This window comes from Amblyomma mixtum, chromosome 10 (assembly GCF_055824585.1).
Source record: "Amblyomma mixtum isolate Tamu chromosome 10, ASM5582458v1, whole genome shotgun sequence".
Taxonomy (NCBI): Eukaryota; Metazoa; Arthropoda; class Arachnida; order Ixodida; family Ixodidae; genus Amblyomma; species Amblyomma mixtum.
In genome coordinates, this window is record NC_143021.1 from 113,439,511 (window position 1) to 113,462,860 (window position 23,350).

Genomic DNA, 23,350 nt, shown 5'->3' on the forward strand with positions numbered 1-23,350 from the left:
AGCTAAGAGTGGCGTTTTCTACAATATAATTTCCCTATTACATTGGCACTAGACTGACGAGGTTTTGTACCCATGAGCGGCGCCAGTAATCGGGGCAAAACATTTAAATGGCTTCCAGGCGTAAACATCGCAGCGGCGTATGTGCGTATAATGACATGAAATCTGGGCGTGTTGAACTAATAGCGATAACGAGAAGAATGGCACAGTCTGACTCACCAGGGATGTCCGGCTGCGAAGTCAGACCAATTTGGCAACAAATGCGCAAATGCCGTTTTAGGCCCAAATCGAAATTTGGCCCGCTTTGCTGCGTTGGCTGTCGTGCACGTCAGAGAAAACTCAGGCCTGTCCCTCCTGAGGGCACAGGATCCGGCTGCTGTCGCCGAATATTGGCAACAGCAGCGCACTCGCCGCCGACCTTCGCTTATCGCTGGGCATGGAGAACTGTTTTTTATTACCAAGCAATACTACTTTCACTTTCAGCTCCTGGCGTGGCGAGGCCGCGGTAGCTACCATTGACCTTGAGCGGCGCGCCTAGCGGTGTGACGTCACAGCTGCAAGAGTAGGGCTCCAACTTGTGCCGTCGCGAGGCGAGGCCGCGCGTGGTGGCTGCTGCCTAACTCCTGCGCCCGCCGCGCGGATTAGATTGCATTGGATTGGATTAGATAAGATTAGATTAGATTGGATTGGATTAGATTGTACAACCGATGCATCACCACAAGTCTAACCACAAGCACCACCACCAGCTACACTACCAGCTGAACCATGGCGTAGGTACGGATATTGCTTTCGCAATTACCGGGCTTAACCAAGCTAAGCCACAGCCATTTTTTTTCAGGGACAGCCGTAGAGCACCCGTTTATGGGCGCTTCCTTAAAAAAAAACTTAAACAAGTCAAATGTCACGTGACAGAATAGTGAAGTCTGGTTGCATCGACTAGGATGGGCAAATACGCTACCCGTTCCTGGGTTTCGCGTCCTAGTAACAGTGGTACTAATGCGTCGGCGTGGCCGGCGGGCACGTTGCCATGGTAACTACTCGGAGGGTGGTGGCTACCGTCGGAGGAGGAGGGTGCTGCGAGAGCGTAAGAAGGCGTAACCGGTTTGTGGTCGCCACGGGAAGGAGGAGGAGGAGGGTATGGCGAGTACGTTAGAAAGCATAAACGGACGGTGGCTACCAGGAGAACCATGCGGAAGTTACCGTGGATGTAAAAAAGAATGGGGCCTAAGCGGAGAAATCGCCAACCGCAGGATCGTCAACGAGGAAGGAGGAAAGTGCAAGTGCCACGGGAACAAGCCTGAGGGTAGTGACCCTGTAAGGAGGAGGGTATGGCGAGTGCACAGGAAGGCGGAAGGTGGTTACCGCAGAAGGCAGAGGGAGAGCATGGCAAGGACGGAGGAATGTAGCAGAGTCCATCTGCGGCTGCGAAACGCACCGACCGAACAACGGCTCATCGGTGGCGCCGAGAACGACGGTCTGGGAGCTAGACGGAAAGCGATCTAGAGCTGAAGGGATATGAACTTCGCCAACCAGTCGTTGTGTGTGCCTCGTCTCTCTTTTGTCCCCGTCTTTTTGGCTGGTTTTTTCTTATGTATGTACCAACTAACCCAGGTTTCAACTCTCCTGCAAGGGATATGAAGCCGCTCTCGTATCCTCTACCTCACCATGTCGCAAAATGTAAATACCTTAACAGCTGTCGAGGAGTACATCCCTCCGACGCCTGAGTACAACTCCTCTTTCAGCGTGCTGACACGCGCTGAATCAAGTGCATCTGCAGTGCGCCTGTGTGGGCGCAGTGAGGTGAACCAAGCTTATCCATGTGCTAGGAACGGCGTTCCGTAAGATACGGGGTTACCATTCTTTGCGCTTCTGCTGGCAAGAGGTCCGTACAGTTGCTGAGTTAAAACTTGGGCGACGCTGACCTGCCCCACTGCGAAAGTACTCCTTCTCTTTCATAGACTCATGGGGGTCCTCATACCACTACTGGAGCAGTGGTTAAGCGATGCGTCACTTCATGTGGCTATTACGTGTCTGTTTCAAACAGCCACCGATGCGGCTTGTGAGACCCAGGTAGCTCTTCCCGAGCTCCTGTTGAGCCTCATTTTGGCGCAGATAACCCTTCGGGAGGCGTTATCTCTCGACCAATAAGCAGATACGCAGTGAAACGATGGGAAGGTTGCAATTACATCGAATTTATTTGAATTAACTTCATTCCCACCTGCCATATGGGGGCTGGTACATAGAACCCGGTAGGCAGGTTGCCACTTACTGTTGTGGGCAGGCTGTGATGACGTCACAAGATCACGTGACATTTCTCAACCAACTGCCACTTACCACGGTGAGCAGGCTGCCACCAGTTCATGGCAGCGCCGTCTCTACTCGACCTCAGGACCTCTGATGTTATCGCATTGAATGCTACATGGATTGCTCCCACTTGCAGTGTTCCGAAGAAAACAATCTATTATAAAACGTACTTCTACAGTCTATTATAAATCAACCTGAGGCACTTCTGACTGTACAGTTGGCGCGTCAAAATGCAGCGGGGCGCTGTTGCATGGAGGAAAATAACGTCCCATAATAATTCCGTCAATATAAACGCTTCCTCCTCCTCCATCCTTTCTCCCTCCTGTTACGTTACTATCTCAGCGAGAAAGTTGTTCCCTCGTACTGTTGAAACGAGTTGCACTGATTCCTTCCTACCCAGCTGACACAATGGACCAGAAGTTATATACTTACAAAGTAAATATTGCAGCCGCGCCAAACGACGAGGGACGAAGAGAGGAAAGCACAGGACAAGGCGCGTCTTGTCCTGTGCTTTCCTCTCTTCGTCCCTGGTCGTCTTGCGCGGCTGCAATATGCACTCCATTGTCACCACCAACTAGCCCGCCTTCAATTGTTACTTACAAAGTAGACTGACACATGCTTAAAAACATAACAAGGGCTCACTGACGTTTCGACTGGGTGCCAGTCTTTTTTAGAGTGCTACATAATTATTTCAGACGAGTATTTGTAGGCGTTGGAAATCCGCTACAATACGCCCGAGTTACCCTCCCCTCTTAAGACTTTTAAAAACAAAGTAAAACAAAAATTTGACAAAACTGGCAACTACATGCTTGGCGCGTGATGAATCAGTCCAGAAGGGTGTCCAGTGGCCGTATTTCGGGCACAGCACAAAACGTCGGAACATGCACATTCCATTCCAATGGAGCTTCCGGTGAAACCATGCCTGGTGGTACCTCTGTGAAAACACGTTTTCTTGATCTGATAAGTGCTGGCTTTATTGCAGGAAGGACGTGAGCCAGACGGCCAGGCATTGGGAGCCAGGAATGTGGGAGATGGTCTAGTTTTCCGGGAAGAGGTGGAAGGGGTATACCGGTCTTTGAGCCTGGAGTAAGGCACGGCCCTGACGTTTATGTCGGTGGACTCACCCCTAACTTAACCTAGAAATGGAGCGGTTGGCTTAGTATTAGCATTTTGAGAGCAGCCCAGTGGCGGTCCAGCGATTGGTTCTAGGGGAGACGGACGGACTTCCGTATATCAAAAAAGAAAAATAAATGAAAGAACGATTTTTTATTTACACTCTATTTTTACAACAATTTTTGGGCACTTTGTTGTTGAAAAATCAATGACGAACGATAAGAAGTTATACCGTAGCTCATGCTTTGAATGCTATGTTTATAATTTTTATATGAATATTGCTCACGTAACGATTAACTTATATAATTCATATATATTTGCGCGGCGGTCGACTTTCGATCGAGGTAAAATTCTAGCGGCCCACGTACTGGGCGGTGTCAGTGCACGTTAAAGAACCCCAGGCGGTCGAAATTGCCGGAGCCCTTCACTACGGCGTCCCTCATAGCCTGAGTCGATTTCAGACGTTAAACCCCCACAAAACACACAAACAAAACAGATATATTTATCTCACATTATTTCAAATTGAATGATAGTGCCAGTCATGAAGCGCAAAAGTAACTGTGAGGGCAGGGCAGGACCATGATATCTCGACAGTCACATACGAATTGCACCCGTATAACTACCAACCTGTTGTACAACTAATACTGTTGTAAGACAGTATTAGCTTGCAACGTGACTTACTGCAGCAGTAGGAAAGAGGTGTAAAAAATGGCAAATATCTTTAAATATTGCTAAGTGTAAGGTCATGCATTTCCATAGATGCTCTATTTATCTGCGGTTCTTATTTACATGCTACTAAAGCATACAAATATCTTGGATTACACCTGTCTGACGATTCTCTGTGGTCAACGCACATCAACCACATGACTGCAGCATCCAGCCGATCCCTTGGCTATCTTCAACGCGCAATGAAGTTTGCCCCAGCACATGTAGAATTACTAGCCTGCACTACATTAATGCGCCCAAAATTAGAATATGCAGCCGCCATTTGGAAACCACATGAAGGATACCTTTCTGAGAACATAGAAACTATCAAGATCACGCCATTAGATTTGTTCATTCCGATTATTCATCCTGCGCAAGTGTAACCGATCTGAAGAACCGACCCAGCTTGCCATTATTAAAGCACCGTCGAAAACTAGCCAGTTTAGCCCTTTTTCATCGTTTCTACTATTCATTTTCGTTAAGCATCTACGTCACAAAACACTCCCTGTTTTCAGCTCGTCACAAAAACAATCAGCAGGTGTCATACCCTTGATCAAAAACACAAACATTTGCGCAGTCTTTCTTCATAAGAACAGCAAAAGATTGTAACGGCCTTCCCAATGCTGCTGTAATAATAGAAGACACGCTTGCATTCAAAGATAATCTTAAATTTTTAGACACACTTTAGGTTTCCGTGTACCTTTCCCTCTAACGTTGACCTATTACACTTTGTTTTACTATGCGGTTTTTACTGCTCTCTAATCCGTTATTGAATTCTTACCCTACGTTCGGCGCTTCTTCGTGTCTTTTATTCTGGTCTTGTTTTTTCTTTTGTATTCGAAAGAATTTGAGCGCTGTGCATTTTGATTTTCTGAGCTCTTTGCCTGTTTCATTCGTATTCTGAGCCTTGATTTTGGCATTGTACAGAATGTGCTCGTTTTTTGGTGATATTTCTGTAAAACTCACCCCTCATGTAATGCCCCATGTATGAGGTCTTTGAGCTACCAAAATAAATAAATAAATAAATAAATAAATAAATAAATAAATAAAAAAATCGAAAAATAAATAAATAAACCTGTAGAACGTAGAATTGTGTGAAATAAGGCAGCGGCTGTGACTGTCATGATATTGTGGGTGGTTTGATGGTTCATTGGCGCCGAAATTATAATTAACCAGGCCAACCTGCCCCCTACTGCACTCTCCGCAAGTTCGGAGGGGGAGGAGCGACAAACTTCTCCAACCCGCGTGCCAAAGATGAGATTCGACTGCTCACCCGCGACAGGGGCCTCGCCTGATTAGCCGTTGACCGGAGGCACGAGGCGTAGACAAGTTCCGTAACAAACACCTTTACTTGGGGAAAGAACAACGCAAAAGGTTACAAAACAAAGCCCAACAAAGTAGCGACGAGAATAACAAGCACAAAATGAGGACGCAAACAACTATTAACAGGAAGAGCAAAAAGAGTGAGAACATTAAGAACGTCATCCATAAAGGAACTGTCGGCGCCTAAGAAGTTGAGTCATCTGTGTACGAAACATTTCAAAAAATCTAAAAAGGGTGTTGGTTGTACGAAAAAACATAGGAAAAAGTTTGTCAATTGTATTGAAAATGTAATTTATCAGATTCCTCTTTCCTGTGGCAAGCAGTATGTGGGGCAAACCGGCAGACGCCTGAATAATAGGCTTCGAGAGCATGGGCGTGACGTAGATGATATGCGTGGAAAAGGGTTGTCAGTCCACTGCCGTGGGTGTCACTGCATACCGCTTCTTGAACAATGCGTGGTTTTAAAAGTGCACAATACCCGGTTGACACGGGAAATCATAGAAGCGGAATGGATATCACTTTTGAAAGATGATTGTGTTAGTACCCCCTCTGTTTCATTGCTGGCAAAAGAGCTCGCATATCTGGCTGGTACGCCTTGCTAGCGCATGGTTTGACGGCGTGTTGATCTTGATGGCGTTATTTTTATTCTAAAAAGGCAGTGATGTGAGATCACTTCTCTTATATGGCCTGGTCATACCTCACATAATATTTGTGTTGCTTTTTAGGTAACCCATTGTCATAACCTGAACACAAACGAGATATGCTTAATAAAAACCCAAATTACGTAAAATTATGCATAAAGAAGCAGCTCAGACCGCGCAACCTGCGCTGTTGTTTCCTTTCTCGTAACTTTCAGCAGCATGTAGTGAGGAATATATACAAACAATAACTCACAATGTAACGGGCGTCCCTGGAAACATCAGACGAAAATAAATGCGATGTTTCCAGTGCATTAAGCGAGGAAAGAAAGGGTGACAGTAATTGCTTCTGGTCACCTGTAGTGAAGTAGCTCTTTGGTTTCCTAAGAAACTCACTGAGTGTTTCATAAATCAATAGTTTCGAATCGCTAGGAATGCGTGAATAGTTCAATGAAAACTTTGTTCTGTTTAATGCAGATCAACGCGTGTTTGCGACCCGATAAAAACCTGTCTAGTGTAAGGCACTGCGGGATGGAATCCTCAAAATCAACTCCTATCACCGAAAGTCGCTCTTGATGTCCAGCAAAGTTTCAGTACAGCAGGTTTAGTTTTTTTGTCTCGGCAGTGACGTACGCTGAGCAGCGTTCTAAAAACAATTCATCTGCGAGTGTGAAGCAGTTCTGTAAAGGATCGGTAGTGTACGCGGGGCCTTCGAGACCAGTAATTCTCCCTCAACGCGAAGCGTCTCCTTTTTCGGAACGCGGCCACTCGCGAAAGCGCCGGGAAGTACGGGTGTCCCCCCGCCCCGCGGTACCGATTCACGCACGTGCTGGCACGAATGTATATTAAGGCGGGAGCCTTTAATGTTTCATCGTTGTAAGCAGCAGTTGTCGACAGAAAATGTCACGCTTTTCAATTGGTGGAAACGGTCGTGACGTCACAGTGCGCCAATTTCAAACGGGGCCAATTGTACTTTGGCTAGTAACCATGCAACCAATTGAAGGGATCGTGTATAGTGATGCTCCAAGTAAGTGGGACTGAGCTTAGTTAATTGCTTAATTACCCAATTAGCCTAATTAGCTTTAATAGTCAGGCCATATAAATAAATAAAACCGATTAAGAAATTTGTCGAGCTCAGGAATCGAACCCCGGTCTTCGGCGCGAGAGACGAGCATGCTATCCACTCCGCCATGCCAGCTCGATGGTTTCGAATGAACAAAGGCGCGTCTAGTGAATACGGTGTCTTCACTCACTCTCATTCTCCTCCATTCCCTTCCGTCGAGGTTTAGGTGTCCACCGACAAATGAGAGACAGATACATTTCCTTTCCTCAAAAACCAATTTACCGACGAGCGAGAGGCGTAGAACCGAATGGGCGATGGCGTTCTATGGACTCCTTGGCAGCGTTGCAAGACGCTGTCGCGTTCCACTCTTAGGGGCGAAGCTTAACATCTTAACCACACATCAGTGACCACACTTTAGGTCAAAAAAGTGCCCCCCCCCCCTTGAATTTTGTGACACAGTTACTGCGTAATTTCCTTTCCTCAAATACAATTTTCATTTTCTTCATTAGGGCTCCTCTTTATCTATCTTCTTTCACTCCCACTTCCTCCCTTCCTCTACGGTGCGGTTCAGGTGTCCACCGAGATGATAGAGAATTACTGTGCCATTTCCTTTCCTCAAAAAGCGTTGCGTTCAAAGGGCAAGGCATCGCGCCGAACGGGTGGTGGTGTTCCGTGGACTCCCTGGCAGCGCTACAACGCGCTGTCGCGTTCCACTCCTAAAGGCGAAGTTTAAGCGTCATTAATTAGCAGTTAATTAGTATTCAGGCATTAATAAGTAATTATCCATTAATTAGTGATTTGTCATCACTTAGTAATTAGTACTCAATTACATGTGACGCCACCAGTGCCACAGAAACAGCGAAGGTGGTGAGGAAAACGCTTCCGCCTCTACCCACTTTAGACAGTCAAAGTGCCCCTTGAATTTTTTGTGTTTGTTTTTATTTTATTTTGTGGCGGAGAGAATGTTCTACCCCGCACGTGCCAGCATGACCGTGCGTTTGTGTTTGTTTTTCCTTCAGTTTGCAATGGAAAGGGCGTTTTGCCCTATGGAAGCTGGAGGGCTGTCCATGCTCTCGATAAACCAATCATGTGCGCAGTGTAACATGATTGGGTGCTACCAAATGTGGGCCGGGTCTTTAGGGCTTTAAAACCGGGCCCCGGAGCCGGAAGCGGGGTTCTGCGCTAAGGTGAGATGCTATGCATCTTCGGCTATGCCGAGTTGGGGCCTCCCCTAGTGTTAGCCAGTTCCACCTTTTTGTTGTTTTGTATCTTTTTGCTGCTTAATATGTCTCTAGTGCCTTAACTTGTATATGCTGTAAATATCTGTACATAAACTTCAAGTATTCGCCTTACCCCTGCATCTCAACTCCTCACAAGACCGTCTCTGACGGGGCACCCCTGGTGCGAAGGAACGCTTCAGTCTTCAAGTGAACATGTTGAATTAGAAATATTATAGCGCAAACAAAGACACGGACAAAAGAGAGAGGAAACACACACACACAAGCGCTAACTGTCAACTGAATTTATTCGGTGAAAGCCACACCTTTTTATAGGCCGAAGGATCGTGAGAAAAAAAATGGCAAAAAAAACAAAACAAGGGTTGAGTCAGAGCCATCAAATCGCGAGCGCATGCGCGGGTAGACAAGGGCATCACACTTCGGTTTATCTTCCATCTAAGTAGCTGCATTAAAATAGTCAATCTCAGCCTGGAACAGAGATAAAGAAGGTTCGCTGATGCACTCGCTGCCAAGTTTCTGTATGTGGTAGGCTCCTAGGCTTATCCGTGCTGTCCTGTCTTTACTTTTGCCAAGAACCTTTGTCTCCTCAAACCGGGCCACGCATGCTCCACACTTACTTACATGTGCAACAAGATGCTTGTATTTATCGCTTTTATTTTCTAAATTTAGGGCGTGTTCCCCTAGACGGTCGTTAACACAACGTCCAGTTTGGCCTACATAAAACTTGCTTTAGATACTTTTAATAAACACGGTCTTGGTTTGTCTTTTACCCATGAACTGCCCGAAGTTTCGGTTTTACGGTTTTTAGACCTTAAATTAACGTTCTGTGAAGGACACGTCTGCTGGGGCTATTACCCACGAGCAAAGAAGGAGTTGTTGCCGTATGACTCGGCGCACTCCAAGACTATCAAGAGAGGAATAGCGTCGCTATGCTTGGAATCTTCTCTCCAAAAATCGTGCCCACATCAGATGTTCCAGAGCTTTAATTATCAGATAAGCCGGCTTGTGGCTGCAGGGTTTCCCTGGTCGGTTCTGACAGCAGTCTCTGAGGCCATCCTTCAGAAGGTCAAACGTGGAACGAGACAAAAAACGGCTGATGCTCTTCAAAAAGCCCCTAGGCCAGAAGTTGTGCCCTACCTCCACAAAATCTCGCACAACCTCAAAAAAGTTGCTGGCAGGCATGGAGTACCAGTTTTGTTCTCGGCTCCCAACAAGTTGGGAAAGATCTGTCCGCGCATTTGCAGTGCAAAAATGCGCGAGTGCCTGAAAAAGCATCAGAAGCCGTTTGTAAGGTGTTCCACTGGAGTGGTTTATTCCATTCCCCTCCCCTGTCTTGTGGAAAGTTTTATGTACGCCAAACTGGACGTTGTGTCAACGACCGTCTAGGGGAACACGCCCTAAATTTAGAAAATAAAAGCGATAAATACAAGCATCTTGTTGCACATGTAAGTAAGTGTGGAGCATGCGTGGCCCGGTTTGAGGAGACAAAGGTTCTTGGTAAAAGTAAAGACAGGACAGCACGGATAAGCCTAGAAGCCTACCACATACAGAAACTTGGCAGCGAGTGCATCAGCGAACCTTCTTTATCTCTGTTCCAGGCTGAGATTGACTATTTTAATGCAGCTACTTAGATGGAAGATAAACCGAAGTGTGATGCCCTTGTCTACCCGCGCATGCGCTCGCGATTTGATGGCTCTGACTCATCCCTTGTTTTGTTTTGTTTTGTCTTTTTTTTTTCTAACGATCCTTCGGCCTATAAAAGGTGTGGCTTTCACCGAATAAATTCAGTTGACAGTTAGCGCTTGTGTGTGTGTTTCGTCTCTCTTTTGTCCGTGTCTTTGTTTGCGCTATAATATTTCTAATTCAACATGAACTACCAACTCGCCCAACAGGAAGTTTTATTCAAGTGAACAAACCGTCTCTGGCGGGGCACCTCTGGTGCGAGGAAGAACAACCTGAAATTTACTAGTTCGCTTGATTCTTATGTCACGTGAAACATTCCCCGTCTCTGCTGCAAATTGACGATAGTTGGTATGGGGCGAGGCTAGACATAATAGTTCTGCGCAAATAAAAACTGCGGTCACGGCCGTGATCTTGGTGTCGCTCTGTCACTGGGCAGTTCTGGGCGCTGGCACCCATAAGCCCGAGAGTACCCCACCACTAACCACTCCGTCAAATTTGTTTTTTTTTTTTCCCGTTTGCCAGTGAGGGCACTTAGTAAAAGTAGGTCGAATGAGATGCACGCGACAGAAAAGCAGAAGAAACAGACGCTGCTGCAGCCGCGTCCGGCGCAATTTACAGCCTCGGCCGCATAGGAGTGTCACGTACGCAGCGGAAACTTTTTGTGCTGCCGCAAGGCCGTCCACTCTGTGGGAACAGGCGATGCGTGACTCAGAGAGCCCGGCGCGCTTGCCGTCTGCGGAGAATATGGACTTTATTTCGACGCACGTCTTTCTAAATAGCACTCAAACGTTCAAAGAGTATCAGCTCACATTCAGGGAATTGATGAATCTTAGGGCATATTCAGTAGTCACCCTTTTTCACCCAGTTTAGGAAGGGCGAAGGTCACATTTTGAGCTACACATTCTTCCCGTCTTTGCATTGGCGTAAAATAAGCTGCTACACTGCGCACAGACGCGCGTCTAGTAGGCAAACAAGCTTGATCCCAAGCAATAGTCATGGTAAGTGAATGGAGGCGCGATAAGAATTCCTAGCAGGAACTCATTTATTACTGAAACGTCACTGCGCTCTTCAGCGAGACGAAAATTATCACGCGCTTAGAGGAACGAGGGGAAACCCGGGAAGAGTTCGTTCCGGTTGCCGCAGCATGCCACATGGAAAACGTGAGGGACGCATCTGCTATATGCACTGCCATGAGCTCTGTGAACTTATGTCCACAGAATGCCTGGACTAGCGCGGTCCTTTTGCAGTGAGCCTCTCCACGTCACTCAGCTTACTGCGGGTCACTAGACATGAACACTGCGAATGAAAATTTGTCACTGACCACTTTTTCGTCCTTGCTCCTTTCCAGCAGAATCCTCCGTCGAAATTCGGCCGCACACAAGAATTGCTATGATCCGCCAGCTCCTTCGGGAACTTCATATTCCTTAGAAAGTCGCGTAAGGCTATGAATGCCTATGCGACTCAGTCTATGAGGGACGCCGTAGTGAAGGGCTCCGGATATTGGGGATCTTTAACGTGCACTGCCATCGCACAGTACACGAGCCTCTAGAATTTCGCCTTCATCGAAATTGAGCCGCCGCAGCTGGGATCGAACCCGCGTCTTTCGGGTCAGCAGCCGAGCGCCGTAACCACTGAGCCACCGCGGCGTGGTTTCGTAGTCGGAATTTGAATCAGGATCAGAAATGTAGTGAGGGGCGATGAACTCAGAATGGTAGTAGAGTCAGAACCGGGATACAGTGGCGAGTGAAAGAAGCTTGCTATTGCGTTTCCTCCGCGCCAATACAATGAACCGCCCCTAAATTCGAAGGGGCCAAGGTTGGTGAGCACGCGTCCTTCTCTCGTGCACGAAAACTGGCCGGTGCTGCCATTTCACCCGACATCTATCTTTCGGAACGTGCGTCCAGTGACAACAGCCTAGACTCAGAAAGGTATCAGTAAAACGTGCTTTTGGCCAAGTTGGTTGTATATCATGCTCGTAACTGCACAGCAAAAAAGACAACCACGCAGGGAACTAAAACACTAAACACACGGACAAATGCTGCACACCCCACCGATTTATTTCACCAATGCGTGGGAAATATAAATGCTCCGCTGCGCATGCGCACAGAATACAGAAGGAAAGAAAGAGGGAAAGAGAGGGGCCAATGACAACTTAGAACAGTTTATATCTTTGTGACAGATCTTATCTTTTGGTGGAGAAAACTCGTATTCCGATCTGCACGATCTTTTCTCTAAAGATCTGAATAGGATCTTTTCTCTGCGAAAAGACAAGAAGTATCACAGCATGTAAAATGTGCTAAGTTGCCGGTGGCCGGCGTACTTCCTTCTTTCTTTCCTTCTGTATTCTGTGCGCATGCGCGGCAGAGCATTTATATTTGCCATGCATTGGTAAAATAAATCACTTGGAAAGGCAACGTTTGTCAGTGTCTCGAGTGTTTTTCTTCCCTATATGTTTGTCTTCCTTCACTCTGTAGTTATGTCCAAACTCAAAATGATGACAACAAACGGGACGAGAAAGAGACACGGGACAAGTCTAGGTTGGACAAGTTCTTAATTTAATGACCCTACTGCCGGAAAACACGCTCCCTTTTTTGTGTCCGTTATTACATATGTCCTGTTTATGCATTCAATTTATAGCATACCTGCCAGTCGTTAAGGTGAACCGCTCCCAAGTAGCCCAGGTTAACTTTTCCAGTCAAGCAACAGTAAGTAACGATTACTTAGGCGCCTTTACTGATGCTTCTACTCATGCTTCTGGACGCTTTACTATCGAGGCCACCTCGTAGGCACCTCCGAATGAGTGGTGCCGTCACCTGTTGGAAACACCATTCTCCTCTTTAATCTATGTCTGGTTCTGTATAAGCTGCCACAACATTGTTCCTTTCGCCTTGAGCCTGGCTGTCGACCTGCCACTGTTCAATGCGCATAATTCCTTGCCTCTTGTTTCTATGAATACTTATAATTACGTTCAAGTCAAGAACTGTGAGCAGCGTATTTGACCCGGCACGAAATAAAGCGAAGAAAACACGCCGCTGTGAGGGCCATGCTTGGAAGCCGCGGGCGGTCACGAAGTGCTCAAAGGCATGGCGGTAAGAACAACATGGAACGGCGTCCATTGTTCGCCTGATTGATGTGACAACAGTGCCTTCCGCGGTCGATTCGCGTGTCTCTATAGCAACGCGACCCTCGCTGCCCAGTATCAATGCTACAGCTGTGCCAAATCCTTCACCCATGAAACATAAAATAAATTCGCGTATAAGAGTGCACATAGCCTATGCTATAACAGCTTTCTTCTCACCGCCTGGTGTGGCTAGGACAACGCAAAGTTTTAGCTTAGCGCCGCCACTACCGCTAGCGGAAGACGCCAAGGGCGCATGCGCAGTTGCCGGCTCTCTTTGCTCCTGGTACGCATCTATCCACTCATATGCTGTTGGCAGCTGGCGACAGTGGTATACGTCAATGGCAAACGGTGTCGTTATGCTAAAATTCTCTTCATCGGAACACTGCAAAGACGTGGGCGTGAAAAGAGGGCACAGACAAGGCGCTGTCTGTGTCCTTTTTCACATACATTTCTTGGTATGTGAAACTTGCCCAACTTGCCCAAGCCAACTTGCCCAAGCATCCACTGCAATTCTCTACACTAACGAGGAGGTAACAGTTCGGTAACGGTACCCATGGAGCTCCGCTGAATTTTCTTCCGCGCTTGCGGCGCGCTCAGTCCGCAGCGGCAAGGCGCTTCGCAACTGGGATTGCACCGAATTCCTTGCTTCGTCCTCGCTCAGCGACTTCATCGGCACCGTGTTAAAGTTTCGGGTGCTATCTGTCGTCCTTGCAAATGCCGACATTAGAACTGCCAAAAACCTTTCTTGACGATCACATCAAATTCCTTAAAGATTAGCACACGTCTCAAGTGGTTTTCTTTTCTTCAAATATAAACGGCGCTACATTTTCATTCGAATACACAGATAGACATGGCAGGGCGGGCGCTGTCTATCTGTGTATTCGTCTGAAAATGTAGCGCTGTTTACATATCAAGAACAGAAAACGCATCACCAACTAGCCCCGAAACGGTTTTTACTAAGCGTCCCTAGTGATGTCGTCACGAAGGCACTTTTCCTGAAGTAAAGCAGCATCGAATAAACTTAATTCTTCTAAATGCAAAGTTTTACGAGTCTCCCGCACATCATCTACTACGGGTGCATACTGTCTAATTAATACCATACTCGAGGCCGTCACGTCATATCGCTACCTCCGAGTTTATATATCTTCCTCTCTAAATTAGTCGCTCCATATTACCTCAATAATTAACAATTTGCTAGCAGCATGCTAGGCTACCTACGCCGGAATTTCTCCAACTCCACTACCTCCCTAAAACTCATGTTATACAAAACCTTTGTCCGTAGTAAACTAGAAGACGCATCTCCAATTTGGGACCCCAGCTACGCAAATTCAATTAATGCGCTCGAGCTTGTACAAAATAACGCCGCCCGTTTCATCCTACTTAACTTCAATCGTACTGCAAGTGTCACCTGCATGAAAAATACGCTCAACCTTCCACCTTTAGTCTCCCGTTGAATGTTTTCACGGTTATGTTTATTTCATAAATTTTTTTACAGCTGTCTCAATCTACGGATGAAATGATAACACCTCCGTCTTTCATCTCTCCACGGCTAGACCACGCTCACGAAGTCGGTATAACGTCGCACGAAACAAAAGCTTGTTCTCAGTTGTTCATTCCCCGCACATCAGCAGATTGGAACCACCTTCCCGGATCGAGAGTCTGCATTCAAGACAAACTTCGTTTCCATAACAGTTTAGCTAACATTGTGTACTAAGGCTCACAACAAATGTACTTATTATTCTCCATATTCACGCAATCGATCAGGTGATAGAGAAATGCTCAGAATATAACCAGCCCCTATATATAGCGTTCATTGATTACGAGAAAGCATTCGACTCAGAAGAAACCTCAGGAGTCATGCAGGCCTTGCGAAACCAGGGTGTAGAAGAGTATTATGTGAAAATATTGGAAGATATTTATAACGATTGCACAGCTACCATAGTTCTCCATAAAGTAAGCAATAAAATTTCAATAAAGAAAGGTGTCAGGCAGGGAGACACGATCTCGCCTATGCTATTCACTGCCTGTTTGCAGGAGGTATTCTGGGGAACAGTTGGGGATAAGAGGTAATGCAGAATACCTAAGTAATTTCGATTCGCTGATGACATTGCCTTGCTAAGTCACTCAGGACATGAACTGCAAAGCATGATGAATGACTTAGACAGGCAGAGCAGAACGGTGGGGCTAAAAATTAACATGCAGAAAACCAAAGTAATGCTGAACAGCCTAGCAAGGGAACTGCAGTTCGCAATTGGTAGCCAAGTGCTGGAAGTAGCAAGAGATCATGTCTATTTAGGGCAGGTAGTGACAGCTGATCCGGATCATGGGAGGGAAATAACTAGAAGAGTAAAAATGGGGGGGAGCGCATATGGCAGGTTCTCTCAGATCATGAATGGCAGTTTACCAATATTCCTCAAGAAAAAAGTATACAACAGCTGTATCTTACCGGTACTTACTTATGGGGCAGAAACGTGGAAGCTAACAAAGAGGGTTCAGCTTAAGTTAAGGACAACGCAGCGAGCTATGGAAAGAAAAATGATAGGTGTAATGTTAAGAGATCGGAAGTGGTCGGAGTGGGTGAGAGAACAAACGCGAGTTAATGACATCCTAGTCGAAATCAAGAGGAAGTGGGCTTGGCCAGGGCATGTAATGCGAAGGCAAGATAACCGCTGGTCCTTAAGGGTAATGGAGTGGATTCCGAGAGAAGGCAAGCGTAGCAGGGGGTGGTAGAAAGTTAGGTGGGCGGATCAGATTAAGAAATTTCCGGGAATGTGGTGGCCGCGGCTGGCGCAGGGCAGGGTTAATTGGAGAGACATGGGAGAGGCCTTTGCCTGCCGTGGGCGTAGTGAGGCTTATGATGATGATGATGATGATGACATATGTTTACCTTCGTTACCTTTGTTTATTCTCCTACCTGGCGCTTATAATTTATGCTTACCTCTTTCACTGAATTGTATAACCAGGAACATGACGCTTGTATGTTGATTTTTTTTGTTTTTGTTCTCTTTCTATAATTTGTAACCACTCCCCTCTGAAAAGTCTTTGGCCCTGAGGGTATAAATAATAAATGAATAAATAAATAAATGCACCATACTTAGCGTTTGTTGTTTTCCTCAACAGTTCCTCATTCCTTCCTTCCTTCGACCGGATCATCTGACAGAATGCGTGGTAACGCCGTGGGCGCCCCGCCCAAAGCGGCGACCGAGTCATGCCTACAGAACATTTACACGAGTCATTGGCTTGCACGGGGCCTTCGGCAAATTGCTATATCGAATTAGTCTCAAAAATACGCGAGCGCTACTTATCGGGAGATGACTTTACCGCGTTAAATTTGTCTTCGCCGCCGCGACGCACATTGGTTGCTCTTGGTCACGTGTCCAGTTTGCAGCATAAATGGTCCACGCTGGCCTCGCATTGTCTGCCTTAGGCGCCGCTGCTGCTTCACTTGGATTTCGACGACGTGTTGCAGAGTTTGCTATAATCAGTCCAAATGGAGATTCTGGACTTATACCGGATTTTGGCGGCAGCCAGTCGTCTTTGGCCTTAGCGTTGGTTTCTTGTCTCCCTGTGTATCATGAATGATTGCCGTTCGCAAGTCTCATTTTTGCGTACCAGGAGTCTAGTGCCTATCTGTCGCCATCAGCAGCCAGACCAGTTGCCGGCTTAAGTAAACCTCGGGACAAACGCTTCTCCCGCCGCCGGTGATCTCCTTCGCGGCTCATGTCCAGGAGGCGGCAGTAACTTGTTTACGCTGTCACAGAGCTGCCCCTGCGAAAGCAGGAACGATGCTTGTCTTCCGGCTTGAGGCCTGCGATTCTTCTTGCGATCAATATAGGCAGGTCCTCGAAGACCTTGTGGAGTTATGCCAGGAAATAAAAAGTAATCGCTAGGATTTCTTTCAAGGGTCATGTTTTACTCCGCACGCTTATACCCTTTTGACGATCTTTGAACAGCGTTCCACCTCCGCCTCCCCCCCCCCCCCCCTCCCTCCCCTTAGAGAAAGCTGCCAGCGCTCCGAGCTTTGCCTATATTTCAAACGAGAACAAAAGGACAGAAATGGAAGGAACAAGTGAACGAGCGGCTAAAAGAAAAGAAGTGCACCCCTTCTGGCGGGCGCCTCCACGCGATCCTGACGTCACGCATCGACGCGACGTCACCGCTTAAAGCGGCGCGCTTCGAAGACCTATTGCTGGAAGCGAAGGTTAGTTCGATCGGCAGTGTAGTAGCATTCGCAGGCGCCCAGTGCGGGCTCTCTTCGCAACCCAAGACTCGCTGGCAAACGTCGCCGATTCCGTGTCCCAAACCTGCGACATGCGCCACAGGAACTTGCAGCCAGCGCTCAGGCCACCGGTAAATAGCGCAACGGCCAGCGGCGCCGTTTTTGGTTCTGGCCCCGCCACGTTGTTATGCGCTTCGATTTGAGGTGCAGTCCTCGCGAGCACGCCGCCCGTCTCTGAACCACTGCGTCTCCTGTTTGATGGTCCTTCGGCGCTTAACTGTTTCGACCCATCCGTGTGGACCCTCCGCCCACACGTTCCATGTCTGTAATACTACGTTCTGGTAGTAGACGGATATGCTTTGCCGCTCGAAACTATACAAAAGACGGACCTCCCGAGTGCATGCTCTGGTCGCTCTATTACTGAGTGCTTTTTTTTTTTACACTCTCGGCGTTTCTATCAGACTTCAGAACCGCGCTCGTCTTTTCGTTCACGCTAGTATATTTTACTGACTGGTGGAGTTTGCTCCTCTGTTCAAGTGCGTGTGCCTGGGAAGTCTAAACATTGATGAGCATTTGTACATAGGCACACTCACAAGCAGCGTGGATATTTCATTATCTTTCTAAGAACGCCCACAATGTGATGTCGGTTTTTCCTCTACTGTTCTTTAGTCAGCGGCTTCGTGGTTACAGCTATGCATGAAATCCAGATGGTCGCTGTTGTTCCAGACGTGCTACAAGTAAAACGGCGCCTTCGCGGTCTAACTACGCCAGTGTTAGACACCGGGGAACGGGCCGCCGTCGCTTGTATTGCGCTGACCCAAATCTGGAAATGAGTGCCTAATGCTCAGACCATCGAGAAATACGTATCTGTGTCGTCATCACGGGCCGCGACGAGAACTCAGCACTTCCAGGTCATCCAAGAGCGCCCATGATTGATGATCGGCTTCGGTGGGCAAATTCATTTTGGCGTTCCCCGGGGTCAGTTCAGTGGAGCTCTCGCTTCCGAAAATGTCGCCGCCATCATTTCCTTATCCGTTTTATTGCCACTGGTCCCTTCCCCCTTTTCCTTCTCTAACCCGGCAATCTCTTCTCGCAGGACGACATGGTGTGTCTGCAATGCACAGCCACGGGAACCCGAGTGTGCCTAGCGGCCGAGGGATTCGGCAACCGACACTGCTACCTCGAAAACATCGCCGACAAGGTAGGCATGCACTCCGCTGTCAGTGCTACCAAGCATGAGCAAATGCGGCAGTCTCAAATGCGAATTTCTTTGATACGGTTTCCCATAACAATCTAATATATAATTTGAGTTCTGTAATAAAAAGCAATAAACTAATAACCTGAATTAAGGCTTACCTGACAAACAGGCGCCAGTTTGTTACACTGAATGGTGCCCTCTCACATGGCATTCTTGTTGAATCAGGGGTTCCCAAGGATCTGTGCTTGGACCGCTTTTGTTTATTGTATATATTAACGATATTGTCGAAGATCTTTCTGTTCATGTTAAATTATATGCTGATGATTGTGTCCTCTATGAACGTATTAATTCAAGTGAAGATCAAATCAGGCTAAATAATGACTTTCAGAAGGTTATGCGCTGGTGTGATAGGTGGCAAATGGTGATAAATTTTGATAAAACAGTATATATGAGAATAACGCTTAAAAAGAATCTTCTTCTGTACCAATATGGTACTTCCGATAGTGCACTGTCTGAGGTAACATGCTACAAATATCTCGGCCTATGGATTTCCAATAATCTTTCCTGGAACAAACATATTGATACCGGCTCGGCAAATGCTCTTCGCAAAATATTCTTCTTGAGGCGTGCACTACGGTTCGCTACTCCTGAAACACGTTTCCTTGCATATAACACTATTGTGCGGATAAATCTTAGAATATGCCGTAATGATCTGAGACCCATATACCAAGTTTAACATTCACAAATTAGAAAGGATTCGAAAGAAAGCAGTAAGATTTAGCTATAATTCCTATGGCCGCACCTCTATCACTAATTTCTTAAAAAGAGTGGCTTACCATCCGTTACTGATAGAAATCGTATTTGTCGTTTGAAATTCTTTTTCCAGTTAATTCACGGGTATTACAACATTGACAACTCGAAAATTGTTAGTTACTCCAGTGGTTATGCAACGCACCTGCGACATTCTCTTTCCGTAAAACCTCATGTAAATGTCATGTGGGAAGAGGTACATCGGTCAAACGGGAAAGTGTATCATCATCTTTTCTGCCTAAGTCACTGATCACCGAGAACATCAAAACAATGTTAAAAGTATAGCCATTTCTGTGCACCTGGCTAAGCACTGTAAGAAGTGCAAAATTGGAGAAAACACTCCTGTAAGGAATCTGCACCCCAGATTTTAATCGTTGCACCACTATTAGGCGAGGACGAGATAGGCTGACGAGGGAAATTGTTGAAGCCCTCAGAATCCATTATGGCGGTCAAGAATGCGTCAGTACTTCATCCCTTTCCTTGTCAAAAAGAAAAGCTGGATTTTCTGGGTGACTTGACAAACACCTAAGGTTTCTGGTACGCCATATACAGCTGATTAATTCACGGAATCGTCGTTGGTGCTGCTTTTATCTCGCTTTTAGTCCCATACCTCTTTTCGGCACGTTTTTTAAAACTTTTACCTTCTTCACGGTTTTATTTTTTATATTTTTAGTTTTCACCTGTATAATTTCAGCTGTGTCCTTCATAGTTTTTACCATTCCCCGCCCTCTTGGGTACTTTTTCATTGTTTTTTGTTTTTAATAATGTTACCTACCTGATCACCGTTTCGAGTCCCTTTACACCGTCCTTTTATCGATTATAACTTTTTTTTGTTCCCTGTTGTGTTTTATTTGCCATCTTTTGACGCGACCACACTGATTGCCGGTTATCGCTGCAGCAGCCCTGTTACCCACCCCCTCATGTTTTCTATTTAAGCGTCTTCCCCCTAGAATAAAATTTCAGTTGTGAGTCAGCGTTCGTATGTGTGTCGTTTCTTCGTATGTCCGTTTTTCTTCGCGCTGTTCTTCCTTTTAAATGCATTACCAACTAGCGCGGAACCTTGCTCTTCTCTCAGACACTCGTCTTTAGCGCGGGTTTCTTCTGAAGACTTCCGCGACACCGGTCAACATTCCCATTGCTTGCAACTTTCTGCAAGATGGCCGCCCGCGTCACTGCGAGTAGACCAGCGGTGCTGTATTACCCAGTCTTCAGAAAAGAGGCAAATTTGGCCAGCGTAGGCGTTTCCACGTGACAGTGTGATTTTGTAAATAACGCAAATTGCGCGCCTCGCTAAGTGGAAAGCGTGTCTTTTCGTGCTCCTGAAAGCTTGCAGGGCCCAGAGACATGCATGCGGGCGTTGGACTTTGTTTAACCTTATATCCGTATTCGAACAGAATCACGTGCACAGGTTTCCTTTTTTTTCTCCGCAGTCACGCTGTTTCATTCATGCCTCAAAGGAGTTAAAAAAAATTGGCAGTGGTTTAGCTCTGGTTAAACCTGGAGGATTGCGAAAGCAACGAGGAGAGAGAGAGAGAGAGAGAGGATGTAGAGCGCGCGGCAGCGGCCCCGGCACGCTATAGTCATGCGCCGCTACTGCGCATGCGCAACTGGCGAGCGCAGCGGCGGCGCCTCTGAGTCACCTGCGCAGCGATGGCGGCGGCGCGCCAGCTGTGCGCCGTGTGACGTCGCTGCTGCTCGCGCTTGCGCAGTATGGCCTTTCCTCGGCTCCGCGAAATGGCTCGGCGACTAGCGTAGTGTTGCTTTCGCAACAAAACACCCACTGCCGAGAGTACATAAACTCGCTCAATCACTGCTTTCTCTCGTCAAGAACACATGAACTAAAATAATACACTTCTACACGCAGAGTACCCACATTCGCGCGTAACTGTGTTCAGAGATGGCCATTGGTGAAAATCTTTTATGCATTTGCGATTTGTTAGCGATTGTTAAAGTAATCGTTAATATAATCAATAAAACCTTATGTTTAAATCAACCAAACAATCAGGCAGGCAATCGTAAAGTATACTCAACAATAGACTATATTCACACTATCAATCACCTGATAGAGAAATGCGAAGAATATAACCAATCCATATAATAGCCCTTGTTGAGTGCTACAAAGCATATGACTCATTGCGAAATCAGGCTATAGAAGAGCCTTAGGTAAGAATGCTGGGGTATATTTATAACGGCTGCACCAGCGGCCGTAGTCTTCCATAAAGGCAGCATAATATTCTAATAAGGAAGGGCGTCAGGCAGGGAGACAAGATATCGCCATTGCTATTCACCGCCTGTTTACAGCAGGTATTTAAAGCCTTGGATTTGAAGCAGTTAGTATAAAAGTGAATGAAGAATACCTTAGTAATCTGCTATTCGCTGATGACATTGCGTCGCTAATTCACTCAGGCAATGAAATGCAAAGCATGATCAGTGACTTAATAAGAAAAGAGCGACGGGTCTAAAAATTAGCATGCGGGAAACCAAAGAAATGTTCAACAGTCTCGGAAGGAAACAACAGTTTGCAGTTGGTGGTGCTGGAAGTGGTACAGTTGGTGGAAGTGTTGCGGGGATACGTCTACCTAGGGTAGGTAGTTACCCCAGATTCTGATCAAGAGAGGGAAATAACTAGAAAAACAAGAATTGGGTGGAGCGCATATGGCAGGTTCTCTCAGAGCATGAATGAAGCTTAAACGTGAAGGCTAACATAAAGGGTTCAGCTTAAATTTAGGGCACCCCAACGAGCCATGGAAAGTAAAACGATAGATGTAACGTTAAGAGAAAGGAATATTGCATAGTGTGTCAGGGAACAAACGCTGGTTAATGACATCTCAGTCTAAACCAGGAAGTATGAATGGGCTTGGACAGGGCATGTAACGCGAATGCAAGGTAAGAGATGGTCGCTAAGCGTAGCGGACTGGATACCAACAGAAGTCAAGCGTAGCAAGGGGCGGCAAGAAGTTAGGTGGGCAGATGAGATCAAGAAGCTTGCGGGGATAAGGTGGCCGCAGTTGGCACAGGACAGCGTTATTTGGAGACACATGGGAGAGGCCTTTGTCCTGCAGTGGGCGCAGTCAGGCTGATGACGATGATAGTGACTGCAAATCTACTCCATCTTTGGGGGTTCCCATAAAGCACGGACCAAAATCTGTGTCACTTCGCTTATGATATATAATAGAAGAAGTCGGCAGCACGAACAAGACATGGACTAAGATAGTGGACAAGCACGCCAGGGGGTAAAAAAGAAAAGGCCGATATGCACTATCAAGCACTAGCTGTGCTGAAGAAATGATAAGAATAATGAATTGAAACTGAATTGAAAATTGTTTCGCACTATGCACAACAAATGTGGTCCGCAGTATTCCACTTACCTGTAACAGAATGTACAGTCTTTGTCAAAAGTTTAGAGCCCAGGGGGTTCACTTCCAAGCTTTATACTGGGGCTCCAGGGACATTCATGGAAGTCCTACCTATTGCAGGAGGCAGTACCAGAAATCTTCTCATGTCCAGGAAATTTGGAGCGCTAGAGATTCATTACGAATGACACAGTGTGGCTCAAAAGAAAACCCCCTGGGCTCCAAACTTTTGACAAAGGCTGTACATGGGGCATACAGGGCGTTGTTTTAATGAAAGAGCTAGGGAGCACCACAATCTCACCAAAGACGAGAAGAGTGGGCATCTTGCCATTCATTGTCGTGATAGCAAATGGGAAGCCCTGTTTCGAAACATCCAATTTATGTGGCGCGGAGAAGATCAGGTAGGAAGAGGCTTATCACACCATACCGCCCACACGCTCTCCCGCAAACACTGAGCACCTAGGAGCAAGCGCACAGGGCTAGCAGTTCTTGGAACCACCGAGGTAGCAAAATGCGTGGCAAGGAATAGCAATAGCAAAGCTATAAAAGATGCTTCACAGTTCGCACAAGCAAATATTACAGACT

General features: G+C 46.7%; 1 protein-coding gene across 5 annotated transcripts in view; it reads left to right on the forward strand.

Annotated features, from left to right (window-relative positions):
• The window catches only part of LOC149326706 (ryanodine receptor-like), a 542,398-nt gene that overhangs the window by 75,855 nt on the left and 443,193 nt on the right, over positions 1 to 23,350 (forward strand). For all 5 annotated transcript variants that reach the window (XM_089563500.1, XM_089563501.1, XM_089563503.1 and 2 more), the window contains exon 2: positions 18,501 to 18,605. In XM_089563500.1, coding sequence (XP_089419626.1) covers positions 18,501 to 18,605 — 105 coding nt within the window. The remainder of the gene's footprint in view (positions 1 to 18,500; positions 18,606 to 23,350) is intronic.